Source organism: Pantherophis guttatus, chromosome 15, assembly GCF_059756535.1.
Source record: "Pantherophis guttatus breed Tessera chromosome 15, ASM5975653v1, whole genome shotgun sequence".
Classification (NCBI taxonomy): domain Eukaryota; kingdom Metazoa; phylum Chordata; class Lepidosauria; order Squamata; family Colubridae; genus Pantherophis; species Pantherophis guttatus.
The window spans coordinates 1,052,949-1,079,824 of NC_142077.1; the positions used below are offsets into that span (position 1 = coordinate 1,052,949).

Genomic DNA, 26,876 nt, shown 5'->3' on the forward strand with positions numbered 1-26,876 from the left:
ACTTACCACTGCTGGGAGTCCAAGCTGCTGGTGCTCTTCCGGAGGGTGGGAGGGGAACTGGCTTCCGAGGAGTCCCTGTTGTTGCCTTCCTCCTCCGCTTCTACTTCCTCCTCCTCCTCTTCCTCTTCCGCCTTGGCTTCCACAACCTGAGGAAGCCGCTGGTGGCGTTGGAGCTCCTGCAGACGCAGCTGCTGCAGCTTATTCTGTGGGAGGGAGAGCAGAGCAGGGTCACCAAGATAGACTGTCTCGGGATAAGGGAGATCCTCTGCTCCCAGAGCCAACGGGTGGATTGGCTCGAGAAGGGAGCAGAGGACAGGAAATACAATCGCTGAACGGGGGGCTCTTGGAAGGGATTTTGAAAAAAATAAAAAAACAAGAAGAACACAAGAAAAAAAAAAATATATATATATAGCCTAACATATATACAGGAAGGAAGGAGAAAAAAGTAAAGGAGGGAAGGAAGGAAGGATCAGAAAGGGAAGGAAGGAAGGAAGGAAGGAAGGAAGGAAGGAAGGACGAGGAGGGAGGGAGGGAGGAAGGAGAAAATTGGAAAGAAGGGAGGGAGGGAAGGAAGGAAGGATCAAAAAGGGAAGGAAGGAAGAGGAGGGAGGAAGGAAGGAAAGAAGGAAGGAAGGAGAAAAAAGGAAAGAAGGGAAGGAAGGAAGGATCAGAAAGAGAAGGAAGGAAGGAGGAGGAGGAGGGAGGGAGGAAGGAAGGAGAAAATTGGAAAGAAGGGAGGGAGGGAAGGAAGGAAGGATCAGAAAGGGAAGGAAGGAAGAGGAGGGAGGAAGGAAGGAAGGAAGGAAAGAAGGAAGGAAGGAGAAAAAAGGAAAGAAGGGAAGGATCAGAAAGAGAAGGAAGGAAGGAGGAGGAGGAGGGAGGGAGGAAGGAAGGAGAAAATTGGAAAGAAGGGAGGGAGGGAAGGAAGGAAGGATCAAAAAGGGAAGGAAGGAAGAGGAGGGAGGAAGGAAGGAAGGAAGGAAAGAAGGAAGGAAGGAAGGAGAAAAAAGGAAAGAAGGGAAGGAAGGAAGGAAGGAGGAGGAGGAGGGAGGGAGGAAGGAAGGAGAAAATTGGAAAGAAGGGAGGGAGGGAAGGATCAGAAAGGGAAGGAAGGAAGAGGAGGGAGGAGGAGGGAAGGAGAAAAAAGGGAAGAAGGGAGGGAGGGAAGGGAGGGAGGGAGGGAGGGAGGGGGGAAGAGAAAGAAAGAAAGAAAGAAAGAAAGAAAGAAAGAAAGAAAGAAAGAAAGGACTGTATTATGCTAATCAGCATTCAGCTAGAGGGGATGTTCTGTGCATCCATGTTAAGACTTCGTTTTCTTTTGTTCTGAGCTCCCTGGGAAAGAGCCTCCAGAGTCCAGCAGCGCCTACCTGAGCGTTACAGACAGCCTCCACCCAGCTCCGGCACAGCGACTGCCCGCTGGTCTGGAAGGTGTAGGCACACACGGCGCAGCCAAACTCGTTCAGGTAGATGAGCAGGAAGGATCCTTGGGGCAGGAACAGACAAAAAAAAAAGAAAAGAAAAGAAAAAAGCTTATAAAAACCAAACTTACAGTCCCCAACTTACAACCTGTGGCAGGAAAGGTCGTAACACGGGGCAAAACTCGCTTAACGGCTGCCTCGCTTAACAAACATAAATTTTGGGGCACAATTGTGGTCATAAGTCGAGGACGACCGGGGATCAGGATCTCTAATACAACAAATAAAGAAAAGTTTCTTAAAGTTGGGAATTTAGATGGGGAGCCCGGGAGAGGCTTATTATGCTCCCATTTGGGGGGGGGGGTCTTACCTGGATCCCTGAGTGCCCGACACACCAGCTTGTCGATGAGGAGGGGCTGACGGACGACACGAGTGCGTTCGGCCTTTTTGGCCGGCTTGGTGATGAGGAAGAGGTCGGTGAAGAGGAAGCAGTAGACGTCCATCTGGCCAGAGAGAGAGAGAAAGAGCCAAGAGAGGGGTGAGGAGAAGCAGGCGGGGGGGGGGGGGATCTCCTGCCATGGAGACCCCTGAGGAGGGACAGGACCCCGGTGAGTTTGGAGATGTCTGTGGATGGATGGATGGATGGGAGGGAGGAAAGGAGGGATGGAGGAAAGAAAAGAAAGGAAAAGAAAGGGGAGGGAGGGAGGAAGGAAATAGGAATGAATGAAAGAAATATAGCAAGGAGGGAGGGAGAGAGGAAAGAAGGAAAGGAAGAAAGAGGGAGGGAGGGAGGAATAAGAAAGAAAGAGAAAGAAAGAAGGAAGGAAGGAAGGAAGGAAGGAAGGAAGGAAGGATGGATCAGAAAGGAGAGGGAGGGAGGGAGGAAAGGAAGAAAGAGGAAAGGAGGGAGGAATAAGAAAGAAGGAAGGAAGGAAGGAAGGAAGAGGGATGAAGCAGAGAGAGAGAGAGAGAGGAAGGAAGGATGGATCAGAAAGGAGAGGGAGGGAGGGAGGAAAGGAAGAAAGAGGAAAGGAGGGAGGAATAAGAAAGAAGGAAGGAAGGAAGGAAGAGGGATGAAGCAGAGAGAGAGAGAGAGGAAGGAAGGAAGGATCAGAAAGGAGAGGGAGGGAGGGAGGAAAGGAAGAAAGAGGAAAGGAGGGTGGAATAAGAAAGAAAGAAAGAAGAGAAGGAAGGAAGAGGGATGAAGCAGAGAGAGAGAGAGGAAGGAAGGAGAGAAATAGGAAGGAATGAAAAAAGTATAGAAAGGAGGGAGGGAGGAAAGAAGGGAAGGAGAAAGAGGGAGGGAAGGAAGAAGGGAGGAAAAAGAAAGAAAGAAAAAAAAAGAAAAAGGAAGGAAGGAAGGAAGGAAGGAAGGACCGACAAGAAAATGCCAATCACAGCTAAATTATGCATTTGAGACTTTCTCTGGAAGGGAGAGAAGTTTGGGGCACTTAGGAGACCTGACATGTTTCCATCATCCCCGCAAGCAGAAAGCTAGCACGCATATCCCTTCCCACAACTCCTCCTTCCTCCCGTCAGCCCCAAAGCGGAGCCAGCGCCCCCCTTCCCCGGCCCTTTGCCAGCCCCCCCCCAACCCTTTTCGGGGACCCACCTTGCTGTCTCTGCCTTCCCTCATCTTGAGGGGCCCCTCCAGCAGCAGCTGTCGTGTCTCCTCTCGGGATGTCCCAGGGATCGGGCCCGTCAGATCCAGGTGCTGGAACTCCTTCAAGATCTGGGGGAGGGGGAGGTGGGGGGGAAGAAGAGAAAGCAAAGGGGGGGGGGTCACTTTTGGCCCTGAACCCCAAAAGCTCCATTTGCAAACAAGAGAAGCAAAGACAAGCACAAACCGAGTTGGGTTGGGATTAACCATGGTTAGTTTCAAGCTGGATCTCGGCTTCTCCTCCCACTCAGATGGTTCCATATACAGATAGTCCTTGACTTACAACCAATTCTAGTCTCGCCTTGGCCATGAAAGCCAATTGGGTGACTTTGGGCCAATCCCCAGGCGACTGAGAGTTATAGTTCCTCTTTAATCATGAAAGCTGGGTGACTTGGGGCCAATCACACCAGGAGACGGTGAGTTCTAGTCCCTCTTTAGGCACGAAGTTTGACTGAGTGACTAGAACTCCCAGTCACTAGGAGACTGGGAGTTATAGTCCCGATTTAAGCATAAAAGCCAGCTAGGTGACTTCGAGCCACTCACTAGGAGACTGGGAATTCTAGTCTTGCCTGGGGCATGAAAACCAAGCGGGTGACTTTGGCCCAATCACCAGGTGACAGTGAGTTCTAGTCCTGCCTTAGGCATGAAATCAGCTGGGTGACTTTGGGCCACTCACCAGGAGACTGGGAATTGTAGTCTTGCCTTAGACCTGAAAGCCAAGTGGGTGACTTTGGGCCAATCACCAGGAGACGGTGAGTTCTAGTCACTCCTAGGCAACCCGTCGTAAGTCGAGGACTACCCGTGTAAGAGCTTTGGGGCTGGTCTTCCTTGTGCCCCGCCCACCCGGTCCCCGCCTCACCTTGTCCACTTCGTCGGTGCTGCCCTCCACCACTTCATAGGCGTCGATGCGGTTGACGGTTGTGGCCAGGCGCTGCTGCTCCTGGTGCTGGCGCATCCGCGAGTTGACGTGGTTGATGAACTGCTCCACTGCGTTGATCTGCGGAGAAAGAAGAGCCGGATATCACTCGTTTTGTCCTCAGGAGTCTGAGCAGCAGGAAACCTCGCTGAGTTTCTCTGAGGTAGACTGCGACGGAACATGGAAGCTCTGCTAAACCTTCGGGATTGATCGGCAGGTAGCTGGAAGGGGGTGAAACCGAGCCCACTTTTCGAATGAGATTTCCCCGATGTTCTTGCTGTACGTATGTATGTATGTATGTATGTATTTCTATTTTTATTCATTTGTATCCCGCTTTTTTTAATTTTATTTTTCCAATTAACTGGAGGTGGTGAATGTATATAACGCTTCTTCTTCCGCCTATTTTCCCCAAAACAACAACCCTGTGAGGTGAGCGGGGCTGAGAGCTTTCATGGCTGAGGCAGGACTAGAACTCCCAGTCTCCTGGTGAGCGGCCCAAAGTCACCCAACTAGCTTTTTATGCTTAAAGGGGAACTATAACTCCCAGCTTCCTGAGGATTGGCCCAAAGTCACCCACTTGGCTTTCATGCTTCAGGCGAGACTAGAATTCCCAGTCTCCTGGTGACTGGCCCAGAGACACTCAGCCGGCTTTAAAGCTTATGGCGGGACTAGAACTCCGTGTCTCCTGGTAATTGGCCGAAAGTCACCCAGGTGGCTTTTGTGCCTAAGGTGAGACTAGAACTCCCAGTCTCCTAGTGACTGGAAGTTCTAGTCACTCAGTCAAATTTCATGCCTAAAGAGGGACTAGAACTCCCAGGCTCCTGGTGACTGACCCAAAGTTAACCACTTGGTTTTCATGTCTCAGGCGAGACTAGAATTCCCAGTCTCCTGGTGAGTGGCCCAAAGTCACCCAACTAGCTTTTTATGTTTTAAAGAGGAACTATAACTCCCAGCCTCCTGGGGATTGGCCCAAAGTCACCCACTTGGCTTTCATGCCTCGGGTGAGACTAGAATTCCCAGTCTCCTGGTGAGCGGCTCAAAGTCACCCAGTTTCAACTCCCTCCGAAATATTCATTTCCGTTGCTTAATTGCATTTGGCCTCTTCAATTTTTTCCGTCTTGGTGTTTGGAGTACAAAATTGCCAAAAGGTTTTTTTTTTGCGCGTTGAAGGCAAAGAGGATTCAGGAACTTTTTTTAAAAAAATAAAAAATAAAAATCAACCCACTCTCAAAATTGGTGGCCAGTGGCAGGAAGTTCCCTAGGTTAACTCGGGGCGGTGAGAAAATCCAGGTTTCTCACCCCGCCCCCTTACTTTCTGAATTCTCACCAGGTGGACCTTCCGTTCTAACCGAGAAAGTCGGCTTATCAAAGGACGTTAAGGCTTTTTCGTCTTTTCTTATCAGTCCCTCGCGAAAGAGAAAGATTAAAAGGAGTTTTGAGCACAGATTATCTGCTCCCTTATCTGATTTATTCATCTTATTTCCGGGTAAGAGGAGATCGGTCCTGTGAACGGGTGGGGCGGATTGCAAACGATTCAGACTTTTTCTCCTATTAAGCTGCCCAAGCTTTCGCAAGACACCACTTCTCGGCTGTGGGAAATGCAGATTACGGAATCACAGAGTTGGAAGGGACCCGTGAGGTCATCCAGCCCAACCCCCCCCTCCCCGCTTGCTCGGGCAGGAGACTCTCTACAATCCAGAGCAAATGGCCTGTCCAGTCTCTTCTTGAAAACCTCCAGTGACGGAGCATCCACAAGGCAAGACGTTCCACAGATTAACTGATCTGGGATTACAAAATCACAGAGTTGGGAGGTACCCTAGAGGTCATCTAACCCAACCCCCTGCTCGCACAGGAGTACCTTGTACCTGATCCATTCTTGATCCTTGGGCTAGCTTGCGTTGGTGAGTTTCGTTAAAACGGGGTGCAAAAGGATCCCCCCCCAACCCCCAGCTCTCTAGCCATCATCCGAGAACTCGGTTTATCCGCTTACCATGCCGATGATGGCTTCTCGCGCCTCGGGGTCCTCGGTTTTCTTCAACACGGACTTCAGGAGCAGAGGGTACTTGGTCAGGCGCTGGTGCGGCTTCACCAACATGTCGCTCAGCTTCAGGCGGTTGCACTGTTTGTGCTTCTCGGCCCACTGCGAGAGAAAGGGATTATAAGAGAATAGTCACAAACGGAGCCACCAAACAGGGAGACCCCGCCAGTTCGGAGTCCCGAAACGGGGGCAGATTCTCCGCTGCATTGGAGTCGTAAGTTGAGGACTTTCTCTACTGGCCCCGGGGGACGGACGGGGGGGGGGGGGACAATCCAGCCTCACTTCTCCTTACCGTCACATACAGGCGAAAAAGTTCGTTTTGCCGCAGCAAATTCCTCATGTATTCCATGCAAGCTTCTTCTTCCATACAGTAACGGACGTAAGGCTGGAAGTGGGAGCCGAACTGTGGGGGAGGGGAGAGAGACCCAGAGTTAACCATGGTTTACAGAGGAGGTCAGAAGCTGGGATTATCTAGCATTGGCTGAGCTTGGTGGTTTTCTTGCAGACTTCTCGTGACCCAACTAGGTAGCATCATCAGTGCTTAAAAGGGAGTTAAGATTTGCAGAGAGGAGGAGGAGGAAGAGGATTGTGGGGTCCTTGGTGCTCTCTGAGCTTGGTGGTTTTCTTACAGACGTCTCGTGACCCAACTAGGGACCATCATAAGTTCTAGAAGGGAGAGGGGTTTGCTCTGTTTATATACAGTAGTGGCCAAAATTGTGGAAACCTTTTGGGAAAAGTGTAATTTTCTAAAACTAGCTAATAACACCACTTTTTTTGGGGAGTACTACCATAAAATTATATATCAATGGAAAGACAATTTAATCAAGAATGTAACGCCATAACTTTTATGAAGGATTTGCTATTAGAATAGCTGTTACGGTATAAAGTAGAAAAGTGAAATATGTAGGAAAAAACAAGAAAAGACAAAAATGATCCCCACCGAAAAAACGAGATATGCAAAAATGATCCCCATGTCAGTTAATCCTTCGTTGGGTAACTTTTAGCATGAATGACGGCCTTACAATGTCTTCCCACGGAGGGAACCAAGCCTTTGAGTTCTGCAGCTGTTATCATGTGAAACCAAGATGGAATGATGGCTTCTATTAACTGGGTTTTATTGCTGGGTCGCTTCTGACTAACCAGTTTCTTGAGTCACCTCCATAGATTTTCCATTGGGTTCAGGGCTATTCCCAGGCCATTCCAGCAAGTGGAATAGGATTATCTTGAAACTCCCCCCCCCCCCCCCAAAAAAAAAAAGTGGTGTTATGAGCCATCAAACCTCAAAAATACAACTTTTTCAATAGTAGGCACTATTGAAGAGTGGATATTGAAAGTAACAAACCTAGCAGAAATGGCGAAAATCTCAGCGTATTTGAAGGACCACACGCAAGAAAGACACGTATCGGAATGGAGAAGATGGATTGATTATATTCAAAATAAGTATCAGACAAGAAAATATCAAATAGCTTATGAATGAATGTTAGTATTAGAAGTATCTGGTTATCTGTAGTGGAGTTAAAGTTTCGGGGGGGGGGAGGCAGTACTTTGAGGATAAGTAGATTAATCTAGTTTATGTTTGATTAAATGAAATACCTTGTATTTTGCTCTGGGAAGTCGGGGGGGCGGGGGGGATGAAAGGGGGGGAAAGGGTGGGGAGAATATGGGGGGGGGGAAATTTTGTATTTTTCTTTTGTAAAACTTTTCAATAAAAAAAATATATATATAACTTTTCCCAAAAGGTGTCCACAATTTTGGCCGCTACTGTACTTGACTCTTCTCTTCCCCAGGCCCGACATCCGCTTCCAAGCTCAACTCCAAATGCAGAGGCCCTCTGAGCATACTGTAAGGGCCTGGAAGACCCTACCCCACCGTCTAACTCTTATGCAGCCCTCTTTCCCCCTCACCGTCTTAAACCCCTTGGAGAAATCGGTGGGGTCCAGCAAGTTTTGCGTCAACCGGGCCTTCTCCAAAATGGGAGCCATGACAGTCCTCCAGAGGCTGCGATGAACCCGAATAATTTCTTGAATGTTGCTGAAAAGACGCTCGGCTTCCACCTGAAATAGACACCCCACCCCGAAAAAAAAAAGCAGTTTAAGGCCAATTCGTTTTTCCTTTCTGAAAAAAAAATAAATTAAATTAAAATCCTTCCTGGCTATTTTTCAAATCTTTGAAATCCCTTTCCCCATGCTCAGCCCTTCGAGGTGAAGATTTTCAATCTCGATCAATGCAATAATAGACGGTTAAAAGAAGGATCTTTTTTTTTTTGGTGGTTCCATTTAGTGACGGTTCGAAGTCACAATGGCACTAAAAAAAGGGGGGGGACTTAGAACTGTTTGTCACACTTACGACCGTCGCGGCCATCAAAATTCTGATGCTTGGCCAACGGACTCATACTTATGACGGTCGCAGAGTCCCCGGGGTCACGCAATCCCCTTTTGCGACCTACTGACCAGTAAAGTCAAGGGAGAAACCGTATTCGTTTAACGGCTGTGTTGCTGACTTCACAACTGCAGTGTTTCACTTAACAACCCTGGCAAGCCAGGTTGTAAAAAGGAGGCAAAACTCACTTAACGACTGTCTGGCTCATTAAGACAAATTTTGGGCTCGATTGCGGTCATAAGTCGAGGATTACCTGTACTAGATGCCTATAAGCACGGATTTTGTGCTGAATGCAACATTTCTGTTCTTTAATCCAAAAATTGGAAATTTGACTTTGAGCCCTCTGTTTCCCAGCTGAGGGGGGTGGGGGGCTTACCTCGCACAAGAGACCTGAATCCTGCAAATTTAAAAGACAGCACAGGAAGAGCTGCAGAGAGAAAGAAAAATAAATAAATAAATGTTTTAATCCGTTAGAAGTGTTTCTCCAATTTAGCAACGTTTAAGGTCTGTGGACTTCAATTCCCAGAATTCCCTAGCCAGCTGGCTGGGGCATTCTGGGAGTTGAAGTCCACACAGCTTTAAATGATCGGAATGGAGAAAACCTGCGGTAAGATTTGCACTGGGCACCGGAAAGGTTCTGGAGGAATAACTCCGGACTTACATCCGTGATGACTTTCAGTTTCTTGATGTAAGACGCTTCGGTGTGTAGCAACTCCCAAATCGCTTCCTGCTGGTGACACTGACGTCGCGTCAAGGCCTGGAAACAAACCATGATTAGATTTAAATCTTAGTCGTCTTGTAGAAAAAAGAAAGGAAAGGAAAGGAAGGAAGGAAGGAAGGAAGAAAAGAAAGGGAGCAGAGAGAGGAAGGAAGGAAGGAAGGAAGGAAGGAAGGAAAGAAATCCCACCTCGGTGCCCTGGATGATCTGCTGCCAGCTGTCCTCCATCCGAAGGCCGGCCTCGTCCTCCTCCTCTCCGTCCTCCCAGGAGTCCTGGTCGAAGCGCAGCTGGTCGGGCAGCCGGGGGAGGCCGAAGAGGCCGTAGGACTGCAGCTTGCTCTCCAACTGTTCCGTCTTGTCCAGCTCCTGCAGGGGGACAGAGAGGTGGGGGGCTGAGAGAGAGCCATACTGGAGAAGGGATGGAAGAAGGAAGGAAGAGAAGGAGGGAAGGAAAGAAGAAAAAGGGTATGGAAGGAAGAAAGGGGGTAAGGGAGGGAGTGAAGGAGGGAGGGAGGGAGGGAGGAAGGAAGGAGGGAAAAGAATAGGGAAAGAAGGAAGGACGGAAGAGAAAGGACAGGGAAGGAGGGAAGGAAGGGAAAGAATAGGGAAGGGAGGGAAAGAAAGAGGAAGGAAGGAAAAGAGTAGGGAAGGAGGAAGGGAAAGAACAGGGAAGGGAGGAAGGAAGGAAAAGGGTAGGGAGGGAGGGAAGGAAGGAAGGGAAAGAATAGGGAAGGGAGGGAAGGAGGAAGGAAAAGGGTAGGGAAGGAAGGAAGGAAGGGGGGAAAGAATAGGGAAGGAAAGGAGGGAGGGAGGGAAGGAGGGAGGAAGAGAAGAAAGGAAGGAAATTCCCTTCACCTAGAAACTAAATTCCTTTTCCCTTGTATTTTCCCTCCTTTGCCTAATTCCCTTCTCTCGTCTCCTTCCCTCCCCTCCAAAAAGCCCAAAGGACCCAATTCCTCCTGCCTCCAACTGCACTTCCCCAACTCATCGCTATTTCCTGATAGACTGCTCTTGCACAAGGAGGCTCTATCTCAGGGGAGAAAAAGACCCAGGAAGGCAAATGCCTTCCAGGAAGGGATCAAAATCCTTTTTCTTTTTCCTTCTTTTTTTTTGGGCAGCAGAATAAATTTGGGGCGCAGGCTGGCAATAAAGCGGGGGACGCACCCTGGCGAAGGAGCTGGCGCTGTTGCCCGACCCGAAGAAGCCGCTGAAGCGGCTGGCCCCTCGGTTCTTCCGCGTGTCCGGCCCGTTGGGGACCGGGGAAGGGGCCGCGGGAGGCAAAAGGTCCGGATTTGGGATCCTGGCATCACCGAGAAATTCATTCATGTTCTTCCTTTGACGTCCAGGGCCCTGCAAAGGGGGTTTGGGTGGGGGGGCAGAAAGAATTAAGTGGGGGGATCAGAGGCAGACAGATGGGGGGTGTGGGGGCAAAAATGGCAATTAGAAATGAAAAAAAAAAAAAATCAAACTTCCAATCTGGGTAGCCGCATCTTTTGCAAACCGGAGCCGATAAGCTCAAACCATCATTGTTGGTTTGTTGTTTGGATGCTGGCGGGAAAAAGCGCCCCTCCTTTGCTAAGCCTTCCTTTCAACCCACGATGATGGCTAGTGTGTTACAGCTCCAAAGCCAGACACCCCTCCAAAGTGGAGCATGTGTAGTTTCTCTGCATTTTAGCTTTTTATTAATTAATCTGACATTTCTTCCCCCCCCCCCCCCCCCCGGCTCTCTGTTGGTTGATTGGTTGATTGTAAGGGAAGAACAAATAAAAAGAATTTTAAAAAAGGAATAATTGTAATGCATTGGTGCAAAGCTTCTTTTAAAAGGAAACATTGAAAGTGTCTTTATAAAAAAAGAGTATAAAAGGAAACACATAACAGAAAAAGAATATAATATTGTTATAAGTTACAATTCTGCCTATAACTTATCTAATGTAAATATTATTCAAGTACAGACAAATTTGTTTCTTTAAAAAATATATAGTTACAACAGTTACAATTCTGCCTATAACTTTATCTAATGTAAATATTATTCAAGTACGCAGGAATTTGTATCTAAAAAAAAATAATATTGTTATAACAGTTACAATTCTGCCTGTATTTATCTAATTTAAATTTTACTCAAGTACATAAACCTTTGTTTCAAAAAAAGGTATATTACACATCATAATAGCATTCATGTGTTTATTTATATATACATTTCATATATTTAGCTAATGTAAATTTTACTCAAGTATAAACCTATTTGTTCCTAAAAATAAGATTATCTTTCTTTCTCTTTTTCTTTCTTTCTTTCTATCTAACCATCTATGTATCTATCTACTATCAATCATCTATCTATCATCTATCTATACCATCTATCTATGTATCTATCTATCAATCATCTATCATCCATCTATCATCTCTCTATATCTATCATCCATCTATCAATCATTTATCTCTATCATCTATCTATCATCCATCTATCTATCAATCATCTATCTATCTATCTATCTATCTATCTATCTATCTATCATCTATCTATACCATCTATCCATATATCTATCAATCATCTATCATCCATCTACCAATCATTTATCTCTATCATCTCTCTCTATCATCCATATATTTATCAATCATCTATCTATCTATCTATCTATCTATCTATCTATCTATCTATCTATCATCTATCTAATCATCTATGTATCTATCTACTATCAATCATCTATCATCTATCTATACCATCTATCTATGTATCTATCTATCAATCATCTATCATCCATCTATCATCTCTCTATATCTATCATCCATCTATCAATCATTTATCTCTATCATCTATCTATCATCCATCTATCTATCAATCATCTATCTATCTATCTATCTATCTATCATCAATCATCTATCTATCTATCTATCTATCTATCTATCTATCTATCATCTATGTATCTATCTACTATCAATCATCTATCTATCTAATGTTTCCTATCTATCTACCTACCTACCTACCACATCATAACATTTATATGTATCTATTTATATATCGATTTCACTTAGTTATAAATACATTTACAAATATATAACCTACTTAGATATTCAACCAGTTATATAAACGATACTGTTTTTCAGTCTCGAAATTTAAGACGTGAGGACTTCAACCCCCAGAAATCCCCAACTAGATTATAAAGACTTCCGTTCCCAGAATTCCCCAGCCAGAATGCAAGAACCTCAACTCCCATCATTCCCCAGCCAGCTTTGTGTGAATTCCCCTCTCTTATATAGGATCAGATGGAATTTCAACCATCCTTGCAAGCAGAAGATGGAGCGGTTGGAGAAAGAGGATGCAATGCAAAGACTCTCCTTGCAGAGCTAGCTTTCTACATGCAGGGTTCCCAACCATCCTGCAGGGAAGTTTTCTGCTGCCTCTGTTCCGGCCTCTGAATTTTTGGGGTTGATGTTTGTTTGCTTGCTTGCCACGTCCAAAAAGAAAGAAAAAAAAAAGGGTGTGCCCCTTTGGTTTTGCTCCTTCGACAAATTTACACAGCAAAGTTTATTTCATGCCTGGATCAATACGATCGTGCAACTGAACGCAGGAGCAGAGCGAAAAAGAGGAAATATAAAATTATAACGTTATAGAGATGAAGTCCTCTCCGGAAAAAAACAAACAAACCTCCCTTTATTTCCAAGGCAAAATCGTTTACGGGGAGTCCTCGCGTTACGACCACAAGCGAGCCCGAAATTTCTGCTGCTAAGCAAGACCGTCGTATAAGTGAGTTTTGGGAACTCTCTTGCCACGGTTGCTAAGCGAATCACTGCCGTTGATAAGTTAGGAACACGGTTGTTAACTGAATCCGGCTTTCCTGTTGACTTCATTGTCAGAATGTGGCCGAAGGGAATCACGTGACACACACCCGTCATAAATGCGAGTCAGTTGCCAGGTGTCTGAATTTTGATCACATGACCATTGGGATGCTGGAACGGTCGGTCTTTAAGTGTGAAAAAACAGTTCTAAGTTACTCTTTTCAGTATCGTTGGGGGTTGGACTAGAAGACCTCCAAGGTCCCTTCCAACACTCTTCTCCTGTATTCTGAACTCAAAGGGTTTCAAAGAACCATAAAATGATAAAAACCGACAGGTTGACAAGTTGTAAAACCATCCGTGTTTATCTAAAGAACCATAAAGCAAACGGAACGAACTATGTCCTCTGACACAAACGAAGAAAAGAAAAATTATGTCACACGGGCCCAGAGAGAGAGAGAGAAAGAAAGAGAGAGAGAGAAAGACAAAGAAAGAAAAGAGAAAGAGAGAGAGAAAAAGAGAGAGAGAAAGAGAGAGAAAGAGAGAGAAAGAGAGAGAGAGAAAGAGAAAGAGAGAAAAAGAGAGAGAGAGAAAGAGAGAGAGAGAGGGAGAGAGAAAGACAAAGAAAGAAAAGAGAAAGAGAGAAAAAGAGAGAGAGAAAGAGAGAGAAAAAGAGAGAGAGAGAAAGAGAAAGAGAGAAAGAGAGAAAGAGAGAGAGAAAGAGAAAGAGAGAAAGAGGGAGAGAGAAAGACAAAGAAAGAAAAGAGAAAGAGAGAGAGAAAAAGAGAGAGAGAAAGAGAGAGAGAGAAAGAGAAAGAGAGAAAAAGAGAAAGAGAGAGAAAGAGAAAGAGAGAGAGGGAAAAAGACCCAGGACGGATGGCAGGTGGCTGAAAAGAGCAGTCTCTCAAAGAACCGTAAAAAAAATCACCAGGATTTGGAGGGGAACACAAAATAAAATTTAAAAAAAAATGTTTTAATCAGCTTGAGTTTTATCATTTTAAAACGATTTGATGTATCTTTTAAGCTTTGATTGGCAGGCCCCCAAACTTGGTTGAAAAATGGATGGATGAATGAATGACAAGGAAGGAAGTGAAAGAGGAGAGAAGAGGATAGAAGAGACGAGGAAAGGAAGAGAAAGAAAGAAAGAAAGAAAGAAAGAAAGAAAGAAAGAAAGAAAGAAAGGAAGGAGGGAGGGGGGAGGAAGAGAAAGAAAGAAAAAAGAAAGGAAGGAAGGAAGGAAGGAAGGAAGAGAAAGAAAGAAAAGAAGGAAGGAAGGAGGGAGGGAGGGAGGGAGGGAGGGAGGAAATGAAAGAGGAGAGAAGAGAAGAGAGGAAAGGAAGGAAAAGAAAGAAAAAGAAAAGAAAAAAAGGAGGGAGGGAGGGAGGGAGAAAGGGAGAGAGGAGGAGAGGAAAGGAAGAGAAAAAACAAAAGAAGGAAGGAAGGAAGACGAGGAATAAATAAATAAAAATACTGAAACTATCCCAGTGATGAATAATCCACGTCAGGAGGTCCTTATTAGTGATACACACATTTTCCCTTTTTATTTGCAATCTTGGAAGTCTCAGTGCAGCACAGATCTAATCCATCCCCCCACAACAGCCCTGTGAGGTAGACCAGGATGACATTACACCACTAACATCATACCACCATGCCCGAAGGAGACGGGACCCATCATTTGCTTCGCTTCCGCAACCCACCAGACAACAAACAATTCAATTTCCAAAACTTCAGCCCCTCCTGCAAATTGAAAACTTGGCCATTATCGATAAACGACACTCTTTGTGCCCGTGACCAGCTCATTGAAAAACCTAGAAGCCACATTCCCTGTGTCATGCAAAGCTGGTTTAATGTTGGTTAACTTTGTAGCAGCTTCACGACGCTCGGGTTCTGCTGCAGTAAGCAAACTCAGGTTTCCGATCTCTTTCAGCCCTAAACGGTCCAGGAAATACAGACTTACATACTGTTTGGGTATCCAACATCCAGGCTGACCGTGTGGATTGTCCCGGGATGGGCACCCTTGTCCCTCGGGCTCCCTCTGACTGGCTTCTTCTGCACCCTGGCAAAAATCCCTGCTTGGTTTTGCTAGCTGGGAAGGAACTCCAGAAATCTCGGATTGAGAATTATACTGCTGTATTCGAGCAGCGACAAATCCCGGTGTGACGGTCAGCTTTCGGCCAAAGGGCTCGTCCAGTAGATGTTGGAAACGGGCATAATGCAGCACCGACCAATCGCTGTTTGTCGGAAGGTCCCACCTTCTCCACTTGGGACCGAACATGGCCGGGTCCTCTAATCCCGCATGATTCTCGACGAAGGAATTTGTTTTTCCGGCGTCCAAATAGCGGAGAGCAAATTGTCTTTTTGAGAGTTTGTGCCGAGATGTCGCAGCTCTGAATCCGAACTCAAGTCGAGGGCGATAATTCAAAAGATCTTAAGTGGGGAGGATGATGGGTTTTAGCAGCCTCGTTTTACTCAAAAAGGCATCCGATAGAGTAGAGTGGCTCAGCTGCAAAACGATGAGAAGCTCACCTGGCAAAGGCTCGGTCGATGCAGGCGGAGTACAGATTTTCAAACGGGCACCAGGCTGGCAAGGTGTTGGCACTTCCTGGTTCTTGGGGGAACTGGGCAGGGTGGAGAACTTGTAAACGACTCCAAAGTTCAGGTTTTGGAGCAGCGACAGGGATCTGTTATATGCCCATCAATCACTCAAAAGAATTTATTTACTGTCCAAATAATAGGAACCAAACGGCTCACCTAAGAGGCAACGACTTCTGAATATATATATATTTTCTCTTGCACTAGATTGTAATTTTTGTCCTTTTGGCTTGAATCACAAATAATCAGAAGCTTTTTAAGTAAATGGACAATAGGCTGAATTGTAACATTAAGCCAAGCCCCAAAATGTTGGAGGTCACCAGGAGTTGTAGCACAGGGCAAGCAAAAAGCTCTGTTTTTAAAATAAAATAAAATAATAAAAAAAATAAAATAAAATAAAATAAAATAAAATACTAAATGTCAATCAAAAATAAAGGTTAAAAAGTAAAAGTAAGCATAAATTAAAAATAAAAGTAAAAAATAAGTGAAATATAAATTAAAATAATATATTAGCTAAGTATAAATTAAATATAAAGAAAAAGTGAATAAAACTAAAATTAAATATTAGTTAAATATGAATAACAGATAAAATGAAAGTTAAATACAAAGATAAATTAAAATATATTGAAAATAAAATGAAAAAATATAAATTGAAAATAAAATTAATATCAATTAAAAATCAAATCAAATATAAATTGAAAATAAAATAAAATATAAACTCAAAGTAAAATCAAACAAATTTAAAAAATCAAAATGAAATATACGATAAAAATCCAATCAAATTAAATTCAAAATAAAATAACAACACCTCTCTTGAGTCGAACTCTGGGACCCACCCATCCATTTTAGGAATCCTAAGGAAGTGAGTTGTCATGGCTTTCTTTTAACCTCCTGACCCAGGTCTTCAATTCAGGGATCTCCTGTTGGTCTTCCATCCCAGCATTTAACAACTTCCTGCCAGTTTTCCAGAATCAGTCAAAGTTGGTTGTGTGCTGCCACCTGCTGGCTGGTGGTAATAAATAACAGGCATAAAGAGCAACCTTCCTTTCTCGTTGGGGAGGAGTGATTCCATCCTGGTTTGTCCAGTACAAAGAAGGTTTTTCTCTCAGGGAGAAGCAAAATTCAACCAGCGCGTCCATTTCTGCCACGTTTGCTGAAGGAACAGTCGTAAATCAAGGACTACCTGAACGGTTCACCCCTCATTGCTCTCTTCCCTAATGAAGCTAAACAGATGACTGCAACTCATGGTTTCTCTCCCACCATCTTGAGATTGTCCAATTTGGGACCAATTGTAATCATCTGAAACATGATCTAGTCAGTTTCACCACGCTGGTAGAAATTTCCAGCTTGTTTTTCCTCACTAGTAGAGCAGTTTCTTAACCACGGCAACTTGGACTTTTAACTCCTGAAATGTTTGATAGATCTCCCCAACGGAGGCATTCTCCACCTCGGCCTGAGAAGGGAACAACATCCAGACAAGGTAGTCCATTCCTAAGACAGCAACCCTGAATGCAACTCTTTCTCCCTGACGGGTCAGTCTCTGATCCATCTGCTTCTGGACATGGGGAGGCCACCCCACACCTGTCCCCCAACTCACCCCGGCGTCCGTACTCTCTCGTCGAAGCGAGATTTGCTCCAGTCGATCCAAAGACGGGGTGGCGAGGAAGGAGGGGCTGATGCCCGCTGGGCGCAGGATGGGCAAACTCAGGGATTTGCTGTCCTTCACCCCCTCTTCCACCTTGAGATCGTTTCCTGGTTTGGCTGAAACAGAGAAAAGGAAAACATGGTTTATGTGGACCACTTCCTGCGAAAGCCGCTTCCTAGCGGCATACTTGGGGGCAGCTGCAAATATGGGTCCTTGTCCTACTCGGTTCTCCAAGCAGATGCCCTCCGGATCTGTCCCAGGGGGAATCATTCAATATTGTGGTGACGTCGTTTCTTCCGGCAAGGTGAAACTGACTAGATCACGTTTCTGTTTGGGCGAAAATGGGAAAATACTGAGGCGGCGGGAGAGAAATGATGATCGACAGTCCTTGATCACAATCCTCTGGCTAGAAATGGGCTGTAAATCCATCGTTTCTCTCCCACCGTCTCTGGATATTTCCCGGTTTTTGGGGGCCAAACAGTAACATGATCTAGTCAGTTTCACCACGCTCGGAAAAACATCCAGCTTGATTTTTCCTTCCTTTTTGTAGAGCAGTTTCTCAAAACTTGGCAACTTTGAAGATGGGTGGAATTCAACTCCCAGAATTCTGGCTGGGGAATTCTGCGGGTTGAAGTACACTCTAAGCGACCCGTTGTAAATCAAGGACTACCCGTCGTGAGGTTAAACTCGTGGATCGAATCCCGGTGTTACCTTTCACACGCAGGTAATGTCCTCCGAAGCGATAGGCTTCAAAGTTGAGCGACAGTGGGGTGTTGGACTGGTCCAAATAAATGTTTACTTTCGACAGGTCGATGCCTTTCCGTTCGAAGACCGGAAGCAAAACCTCCCTGGATTGTCCAAATTGAAAAAAACAGGCAGAAATTCAACAGGTGACAACGCTCGACAGACAGATATCTGCCCCCCCAAAGAATATCGGACTCAAACTCCCGGGTGAAAACATGCACTTTTCACTTATTATAATTTTAAATGTATTAATGTATTCATTTTATTTATCGCTCATTTATGGGGTAATCGATGCATATTTTTTATCCATGATTAATTAATGGATTAGTGTCGTTTCGATATGAGATGGGCAGCAAAGACGTTTAATAAATATTTTATTTTATTTAGGAAATGTACAAGCAGTCCTCGACTTAACGACCGCCACTGGGGCCGAAATTTCCGTTGCTAAACAAAGCCAAATTTCTTGAGCAACTCGGACCTTTCTTGCCCCCCGTGGCTGAGTGCAATCGCTGCCGTCGTTAAATTAGTAACGAGGTCGTAAAGCGAATCCGGCTTTCCCGTTGAAAGTTTGCCTGTCGGGAGGTCAGAAAAGAGGCTCGCTGCCACCGTCGTAAAGCGAGTCAATTGCCAACTGTCTGAATTTTGATCCCGTGGCCTTAGGGATGTTGCAAAGGCCATAAAAGTGTGAAAAACGGTGCCAACTTATTTTTTTTTCAGTGCCGCTGAAAGTTCGGTCACTAAACGAACGGTCGCACGTCGAGGACTACCTGTAGAATCATTGGGAAATATTTGACGGGGCAGCAGGTCACGGAATTACGACACGGAAACCGTTCTCACCCTAAAGATTTCTTCTTCATGGCTGGGGCAATCTCCGTTTCGACGTCCACGTTCAAATCAAATTTCAGAGTGAAATATTCCCTGCTGGGATCCTGGAGAAGAAATATAACTTTTTTTTTTTTTTAAGTTGGTAAGTTGGGTTTTTAATGTGTTTTTAAAGTGGTTTTTAAAGAAGCCTTTCTTTAATTTAAGATGATGTCTTACACAGATTCGTTTAGCAGAGCGTTTTGCAAATGTGGCCCCTTTAAGACGGATGGACTTCAACTCCCAGAATTCCATAGGTGGCTGGCTGAGGAATTCTGGGAATTGAAGTCCACCCATCTTAAAGTGCCCCATTTTGACAAACAAGGATTTAGTGCGGAATTAAACTTCAAACGATCTGCTTCTTGAGCAGGGGGTTGGACTAGAAGACCTCTGAGGTTCCTTCCAACTGTGATTCTGTATTCTTTTTTTTTTTTTGATTTATATGCCGCCCTTCTCCGGAGACTCAGGGCGGCTTACAGTGCGTTAAGCAATAGCCTTCATCCTTTTTGTATATTTATACAAAGTCAGCTTATTGCCCCCACAACCTGGGTCCTCAATTTACCTACCTTAGAAAGGATGGAAGGCTGAGTCAACCTTGAGCCTGGCGAGATTCGATCTTACTTTAATTGCAGACAGCTGGTGTTAAATTACAGTGCTTCTGTCTGTTGAGCTAAACCAGGCTTCTGCTTTTTTATAGGCGACTCAGAAGCTGAAAGAGGTGACAGACATTACAGGAGGAATAGGTTGGACTGAGTAGGGGGGGGTTGGACTGGATGACCTCTGAGGGGACCCTATCGACAATCTTGCGAGAGCTGCCGTTTGGCCTCTGGATCCCATTCAAAAGTTGCCAAACGGTATCTATTTATAGATTCTGGCTAGAAGCAAGGTACGATCGGCAGCCTTACGTCCGTATGTCTCCTTGTTCCTTTCTTGGGCTTTCGAGCTAAATTTCGTTTTTCTCTGCAAGAAACAAGGAAGAAAACGGAATTGGGGTTACAACACAGCGTCTCTGCCCATGTGGCAGAGAAATATATAGATATATAGATCACTATCTTTCCATGCCTTCTGAAAGCTAGCTCTCCAGGAAATGAGATCGGCTGACCCTGAGGAGCTAGCTTTCTGAAGTGCGGGGGTGTCTGCTGAATGGCTCTTCCCTACACTCACCCTCTCCCGTCAATCAGCGGTTCGTCATCCTCTTCCACATCGGAGGCGGGGCTAGTGCGTGGCGGGCAGGACCGGGTGGAGACGTTACGCGCCAGGATAGACCCTGAAGATTAAGAGTTATGGGCCGGTTAATCCCTGCATTGGGACTCGGAGTCCCTTTCACACGTTACTCTTCCCTCCAAGAGATTCCCTATCCGGCCACATTTCTTTCGACTCATTTTATTCCTAAAAGGCTTCAGATGCCATGAACGGCGGCTCACTTCTTCCGAGGCATGGGCAGAATTCTGCATCGGGTGCAAATCCCGCATTGTACCAATTGGCATCTCTACATCAGTGCTTCTCAACCTTGACTATCTTAAAATGAGCGGACTTCAATTCCCAGAATTCCCTGATGACAATGCATTCCTTTCCTTATTCTCTTGTAATCCTTCCTCTGCAATCTCGCCACTGCAGGAAGTGGAGACATACTTATTGTCTTGTAATCCCTTCCTCTGCAATCTCGCCACTGCAGGAAGTGGAGACATATTTATTCTCTTGTAATCCCTTCCTCTGCAATCTCGCCACTGCAGGAAGTGGAGACATACTTATTCTCTTGTAATCCCTTCCTCTGCAATCTCGCCACTGCAGGAAGTGGAGACATATTTATTTTCTTGTAATCCCTTCCTCTGCAATCTTGCCACTGCAGGAAGTGGAATCATACTTATTCTCTTGTAATCCCTTCCTCTGCAATCTCTCTGCTCTAGGGAGTAAGAAACAGAAAAAGGGCACGGCTGGCTGGGGAATTCTGGGAGTTGAAGTCCATCCATTTTAAAGCAGGAAAGGTTTATTTATTTATGTGTTGAATGCCTGTCTCGTAAATTAACGATTCTGGGCGGATTGGTTGAAAAAACACTGCTCTCTGTTGTCACTTAAAAATCACTTAAAATTGGACAAATCAATAAGTAGAGAGTGCCGTGCGTGAGAACCAGGCCCCGCTATGCCTCGGTGATCACCTGGAGGCGGAAGGTCGAAGCGGATGTGTCGGTCAAAGTGCATCGCCCCGTGGATCTGCCCGTCGCACTCCTCGCACAAGTGCAGGGGGCTGTGGTGATTGAGCTGCTCACATTTGGCGTGGTGACAGACCTGGAGAGGAGAGGCAGAGAAGAGAGGAGAGAAGGGAAAATGGCGGTTTACGAATTATAATCCTCCCGGAGTGGGGCGGGGGGACGACGACTTATTTTTAGACCCCTTTCCAAGTTAAGGAAAAGTTAGTTATAGAAATTTGGCCCGTGGATCTGTTTGGCCTATAGCTTCACATACTGTCGCAACCGGTTTGCCCGGCACCGGAAATGTGACCATGCGCCATCCACGCATTCGTGCGGCATCACAAAACATGGCAATTCGCTCACACACGCCGTCCGGACATGCATGTGACGTCAAAACCACAGCGATATGGGACGGGATTGAGCCTGCAGGTCGCCACTACCGATTCGTCCGAACCGGCTGAATTCCACCTCTGGTCTATAGGGATAAACAGAGCAAGGCTTCTGAAGGGTATTCAAATGAAGGAAGAGGCATTCTCTCTCGCATATATAAGAAGAAAGAAGAACGATCTTGCACAGAAGTGAACGGAGAGGCATTCTCTCACAGACACGAGAAGCAGGAGACATTATTTCACAGGCGCGAGAAGGAAGAGGCATTCTCTCGCGGAAATGAGAATCAGGAGAAATTATTTCACAGACACAAGAAGGAAGAGGCATTCTCTCGCGGAAATGAGAAGCAGGAGACATTATTTCACAGACACAAGAAGGAAGAGGCATTCTCTCGCGGAAATGAGAAGCAGGAGAAATTATTTCACAGACACAAGAAGGAAGAGGCATTCTCTCGCGGAAATGAGAAGCAGGAGACATTATTTCACAGGCGCGAGAAGGAAGAGGCATTCTCTCGCGGAAATGAGAAGCAGGAGAAATTATTTCACAGACACAAGAAGCAAGAGGCATTCTCTCGCGGACATGAGAAGCACGAAAAATTATTTCACAGGCGCGAGAAAGAAGAGGCATTCTCCCAGACATAAGAAAGGAAATTCTTCTCGCAGAAAAGGGAAAAGAGAGGCATTTTCTTGCAGACATCCGAAGGAGGAGAAATGATCTTGCAGATGGGCGAAGGAGGCAAAATAAAACTGCCGGCTAGTGAAGCAAGAGGCATTCTCTTGCAAGCAAACTATGGATCCCTGTGAAGGAAGCGGCTTCCCCCGATGTTCAAATAAAGGAAGCACTCCCTTGCGTACAAGTCAAAGAAGAGGCATCTTCTGGCAGAGCTCCATCCGCTGATCGCGCAGCCCTCGAGAACTCAGCTCCAACCTCTCGTGTTTTCCACTACTTAGAAAGCACCCCTCCAAACACATAAGATGGGAGGAACCTCAGAGGCCATCTAGTCCATCCCCATGCTCAGTGCAGAGCCTGCTCCAGGATTTGAAGCGGCTGTGTCCCAATTTGCGGGGTTTGCGAATTTGATCCCCCCCCCCCATCCCAGCTCTCTCTGATCCGCCCACATAACCTCAAGACCTTTATAACTGCACCCCTGAGGCCTTTCGTTGCAGGTCGTCCTCGATTTATGACAGCGCTGGAGCCCAACATTTCAGAGCGAGACCGTTGTTAAGCGAGTTTTGCTCCATTTTACGACCTTCCTTGCCACAGTTGTTACGGGAATCACAGCAGTTAAATTAGTAACTGGTCGTTAAGCGAATCCGGCTTGCCCCCTTGACTCCGTCTGTCAGGAAGTTGCAAAAGATCACATGACCCCGGGAATACTGTAACCATCATAAATACGAGTCGGTTGCCCAGCGTCCGAATTTTGATCACGCGACTGTGAAGATTCTACGACGATTGTTCAGTGTGAAAAATGGTTGTAGGTCACTGTTTTCAAGATCCATTTAACAATTGCAGTGATTCACTTAAGAACTGTGGCAAGAAAGGTCGTAAAATGGGGACGAAACCCACTTAAGAAATGTTTCACATAGCAACAGAAATCTTGGGCTCAATTGTGGTCGTAAGTCGAGGACTGCCTATAAATGAAGTAATATAAAATATGCAGTGGTGGGATTCACACCTATTCGGGAGAACCGGTTGTTAACTTTCTAAGCAGTTCAGAGAACCAGTTGTTGGAAGAAATCTTATTTTGTTTTTTTCCACTTTACAGGGCTAATCCTGTAAGGAAGGCAGGAAGGAAACGTTCTGCTGGTGTTTCTAGCCTAATCTTTACTGCCCTGCTTACAGAAACTGCCTCTAGGGTTAACCCTTATTACATTGTAACAGCTAAGGTGAAGTGCCCATCGACGTGAGTGACATTGAGTTGGCCACGCCCACACAGTCACATGACCACCAAGCCACGTTACCCAGCTGGTCATTAAGGCAGAGAACCGGTTGTCAAATTATTTGAATCCCACCACTGAAAATATGGCAGGATCAAGATATATTTTTGGCCACATTTTAATACAAAATAAAATATAGCATAGCATAGCGGAATGGAATGGAACAGAACGGAGAACAGGACAACATGACATAGCATAGCATAGCATAGCATAGCATAGCATAGCATAACATAACATAACATAACATAACATAAAACACATTACACGCAGGGCCAAAACACTTTGCCCAAATTTCTATGGAGATTTTCAGTCATCCAGGTCATCATAAGCACCTTTTGCCAAAATTCCTCCATATTTCCCCCCCCCTTTTAAAATTCAGTTTTTCCCAGCCAATCCAGATCAGACAGCCCCCCCAACCCCCGATTTTGGAACTTAAAGCATCCTCCATCGCCTGGCAGGCTTGTAAAATTTGAAACAAAATCTGAATTCTTGGTTGATCCTTCAATTTTGATTTTTTTTTTTTTTTTTGCTTTTGGTTTTTCCCAGCCGGCTGCTTCCTCCTTCGGAAGGAGATTTTTTCAAAGCAGCCTGGGCAGAATTCCCAAATCCCATTCTAACAGAAAGAGGGAGGGGGTGTCTGCTCTCTTTAGTTGCCAATAAAATCTGAATTCCTCTCCCCCCCCCCCACACACACCGGGCTTTAACCCTGTGGAGCAAAGGGTGGAGTGGAGGGCACCCCTGGCTCTCCAACCTGCCCAGACAGCCTCGGGTGGGTGACGCTGCCTTCCTTCCTGCCAGCCAGCCAGCCAGCCTTGAAAGACCCACCTACCCCCCCATCCTCATTTCAAACCCAGAAAAAAAAAATGGGGGGAGGAGAGGGGGTTGAGAGACAGATTGAGGTGTCCAGAAGGAGACCCCCCCTTCCCAGCACCCCAAAAACTCGCGTTCACCCCGACGCCCCTGACCCGCGATAGGTGCAAGGGAGCCCCCTCTCCACGACCCCCTACCCTTGCCCGGCTTCTTCCTCCGCTGGGGTGGAGGAGACCCCTGTCTCCCCAACCTGTCCAGACAGCCTCTGGTGACGCTGCCTTCCTTCCTTCCTGCCAGCCATCTAAACCCCCCTCCCCATTTCAAAACCCCATCCATGCACGGGAAAATCCAGGTTTATTTGAGGGTGGGTGGGAGAACAGAGACCCCCGTCTCAGGACCCCCCCCCCAAAAAAAACTCCCCGGTCTGCTTCCTTGCGAGCTCTGAATCGCTTCTCTCCAGCTAACCCGCGTTCCCCCGACGCGCCTGATCTTGGAAGACCCCCCGCTCCTCCTCTCCACGACCCCCTCTAGGCCCTCCGCCACCCTTTCTTCCCCCCCCCCACCCTTCCCGGCTTTCAGCGCCGGCGAGCCTATAGCAGGCCGCGGGCAGGCGAACAAAGGCCCGGAGGGGAAGCGGAAAGCAAGCAGCCCCCAGACTCACCTGGTCCGGCAAAGAAGCGGTGGCGCTTGGCCAGGGGCGCGCGCGGGCGCAGCGCTCTGGATGGGGCTGCGGCTTGACTCAGCGGCGGCTATTGGCATGGGGGGGGGGTAGGGGAGGAGGCAGGCAGGCAGGCAGGCAGGGCAGCCGACAGCTGAGCCAGACGGATCTCCGCCTGCTTTGCCTGCCCGAGCTTGCAGCCGTCTCTCTGGCCGGGTGCCTTAATCGCACCCGGCCCTTGCTGCGTTTTTACGCGCCGGCTTGCTGGCTCCTGCCGCTGTCTCTGGTGCTTCCCCCAGCGGCCGGCTTGGGAAGACCCCCTCCCCCTGGCTGGCATGCAAAGGATGAGGGGGGTGGGGGGTGGCTGGAAGCTTGGCTCCGGGGCTTAGCAGGGATTTTAGCTGGTGGAGGGAGAAGGGGGGGAAGAAGCTTCCGGAGGCAGCTGGAGAGGCTAGCTGGCCGTGGGGAGGCGCTGCGCAATCGTGCCAGCTGCAGCTGGGGGCGGTGGGGTGGGTGGGAAACCGTCTGGACTGGGCCCTTGCAAAGGCAAAGCTGGGGTGGGATGGGGGGGGACTCAGAGCTGGAGAAAGCCAACCCCCCCCAGGGTATTTTATGTCTCCTCCGCCCCCGCTTCCCCAGCAAGCGAGTGTCGGCTTTTGCATTCACACAAAACGCTGCCCAACACACCCAACGAGACAGGTTTGGGCAGCGAGTGGAAAACTGGGGAGGGGAGGAGGATGGGACCCCCACAAGGTGGGGAACTGCAAGACACCCCCTCCCGACCAGATTTGGGGGGAGGCGCGGGGGGGGGGAGAGGATGGAGAAATGAGACACAGAGAGAAAATTTATTATATTCTTCTAAAGGTGGTTTTGAAAAGAGATTTTAATGGGGTGTTGTTTTAGTTTTTAGGGTTTTGCTTAGATTTTTTTAAAACGTATTTTTTAGATTTTTTAAAATTTTTTTAAAGGTTTCTTTTAAAAGGCAGGTTTTAGATTTGTTTTGAGAAGTTAGTTTTTTTTAGGTTTCTTTAAAAGATACAGATTAAAAAGTGTTTTTTTTAATTATTAAAAATTATTAAAAAGATTTAAAAGTATTTAAAAGGCACTAGAGTCGGGAACAACTAGCACATACGTGCAAGGGGAACCTTTACCTTTAAAAGATACAGGTGGTCCTCGACTTCATTTAGTGACCGTTCAAAGTTACGACGGCGCTGGCAAAAGGGACTTAGGCCTGTTTTTCACACTTAATGACCGTCGCAGCATTCCCCACGGTCACGTCATCAAAATTTGGGGGGGCTTCACAACTGACTTAGGTTTATGACAGCTGCAGAAACCAGGAGACAGGGAATTATAGTTCTAGCCTCAGGCACGAAAGGATCCCCGTGGTCACGGGATCCAAATTTGGAGGCTTGGCAACTGGTTTCGTAGTTATGACGGTCACTGTGTGTGTGTGTGTGTCCCAAGGTCACGTGATACCCTTGTGCGACCTTCTGACTAGCAAAGTCAACGGGGAAAGAAAGATTCACTTAACGACCGTGGCGAGAAAGGTCGCAAAGTGGGGCAAAACCCGTTCAACAAGTGTCTCGCTTAACAACAGAAATGTTGGGCTCAATTGTGGTCGTAAGTCGAGGACTTGCTTGTATTTTAAGAAGCCCAGCCCTGTGAATCCGGGGAACAGCTGGGATGAGTAAACCTGGCCAGCTGAACCGATAAAAAGCTCAGAACAGTGACTCACGCAGAGAGTCAACAGACACTCCCGTCCTGAAACGCCTGTAGGAGCACGCTCAGTCTACACCTAGCCTCCTTTGTTGTTCTCCGTTGCCACGGCAACGTTCAAAGGGGCGGGGCGGGGCTGTAAAGCTCCATTTCGGAAACAGCTGTCAAGGGTTCAGAGGCCAGCTTGGGATTTTCCCACAATCCTTTGCGCCTGGAGATGCCAAGAGAGCTCTGAGCGCACAGTGCCACCTGCGGGTGCCAGGAGGGAAACGCAGCTCTGCGTCATCAAGGAGAGCTCGGTGGCGGAACGATGCCATGAAGTTGCCGTGCGGTAATGATGTGACAGACGGGCCTTGGGAGAGAGGAGAAGAGACGCTGCCGGCGGGACAGTCTGATAAGAGTCAGCGGAGCCCAGGGTTGGATAATAGAAGGGGCGAGAA

The 26,876-nt window shown here is 46.7% G+C and overlaps 1 protein-coding gene across 4 annotated transcripts in view; it reads right to left on the bottom strand.

Moving 5' to 3' along the window:
• The window catches only part of PLEKHG5 (pleckstrin homology and RhoGEF domain containing G5), a 37,477-nt gene that overhangs the window by 3,285 nt on the left and 7,316 nt on the right, over window positions 1-26,876 (bottom strand). For 2 of the 4 annotated variants that reach the window (XM_060694337.2, XM_087878840.1), the window contains exons 3-20: window positions 20,896-21,025; window positions 19,904-20,006; window positions 19,645-19,699; window positions 18,716-18,807; window positions 17,846-17,982; window positions 17,087-17,250; window positions 10,291-10,476; window positions 9,316-9,492; window positions 9,070-9,165; window positions 8,785-8,835; window positions 7,934-8,083; window positions 6,322-6,432; window positions 5,982-6,131; window positions 3,935-4,072; window positions 3,028-3,147; window positions 1,786-1,918; window positions 1,368-1,483; window positions 7-203 (exon numbers count right to left, since the gene is read on the bottom strand). In XM_060694337.2, the coding sequence (XP_060550320.2) occupies window positions 7-203; window positions 1,368-1,483; window positions 1,786-1,918; window positions 3,028-3,147; window positions 3,935-4,072; window positions 5,982-6,131; window positions 6,322-6,432; window positions 7,934-8,083; window positions 8,785-8,835; window positions 9,070-9,165; window positions 9,316-9,492; window positions 10,291-10,476; window positions 17,087-17,250; window positions 17,846-17,982; window positions 18,716-18,807; window positions 19,645-19,699; window positions 19,904-20,006; window positions 20,896-21,025 (2,306 nt within the window). Of the gene's footprint in view, window positions 1-6; window positions 204-1,367; window positions 1,484-1,785; window positions 1,919-3,027; window positions 3,148-3,934; window positions 4,073-5,981; window positions 6,132-6,321; window positions 6,433-7,933; window positions 8,084-8,784; window positions 8,836-9,069; window positions 9,166-9,315; window positions 9,493-10,290; window positions 10,477-17,086; window positions 17,251-17,845; window positions 17,983-18,715; window positions 18,808-19,644; window positions 19,700-19,903; window positions 20,007-20,895; window positions 21,026-21,202; window positions 21,403-24,723; window positions 25,174-26,876 lie in introns of those variants that run through there. The other 2 variants (XM_060694339.2, XM_087878841.1) reach the window with 2 other exon arrangements.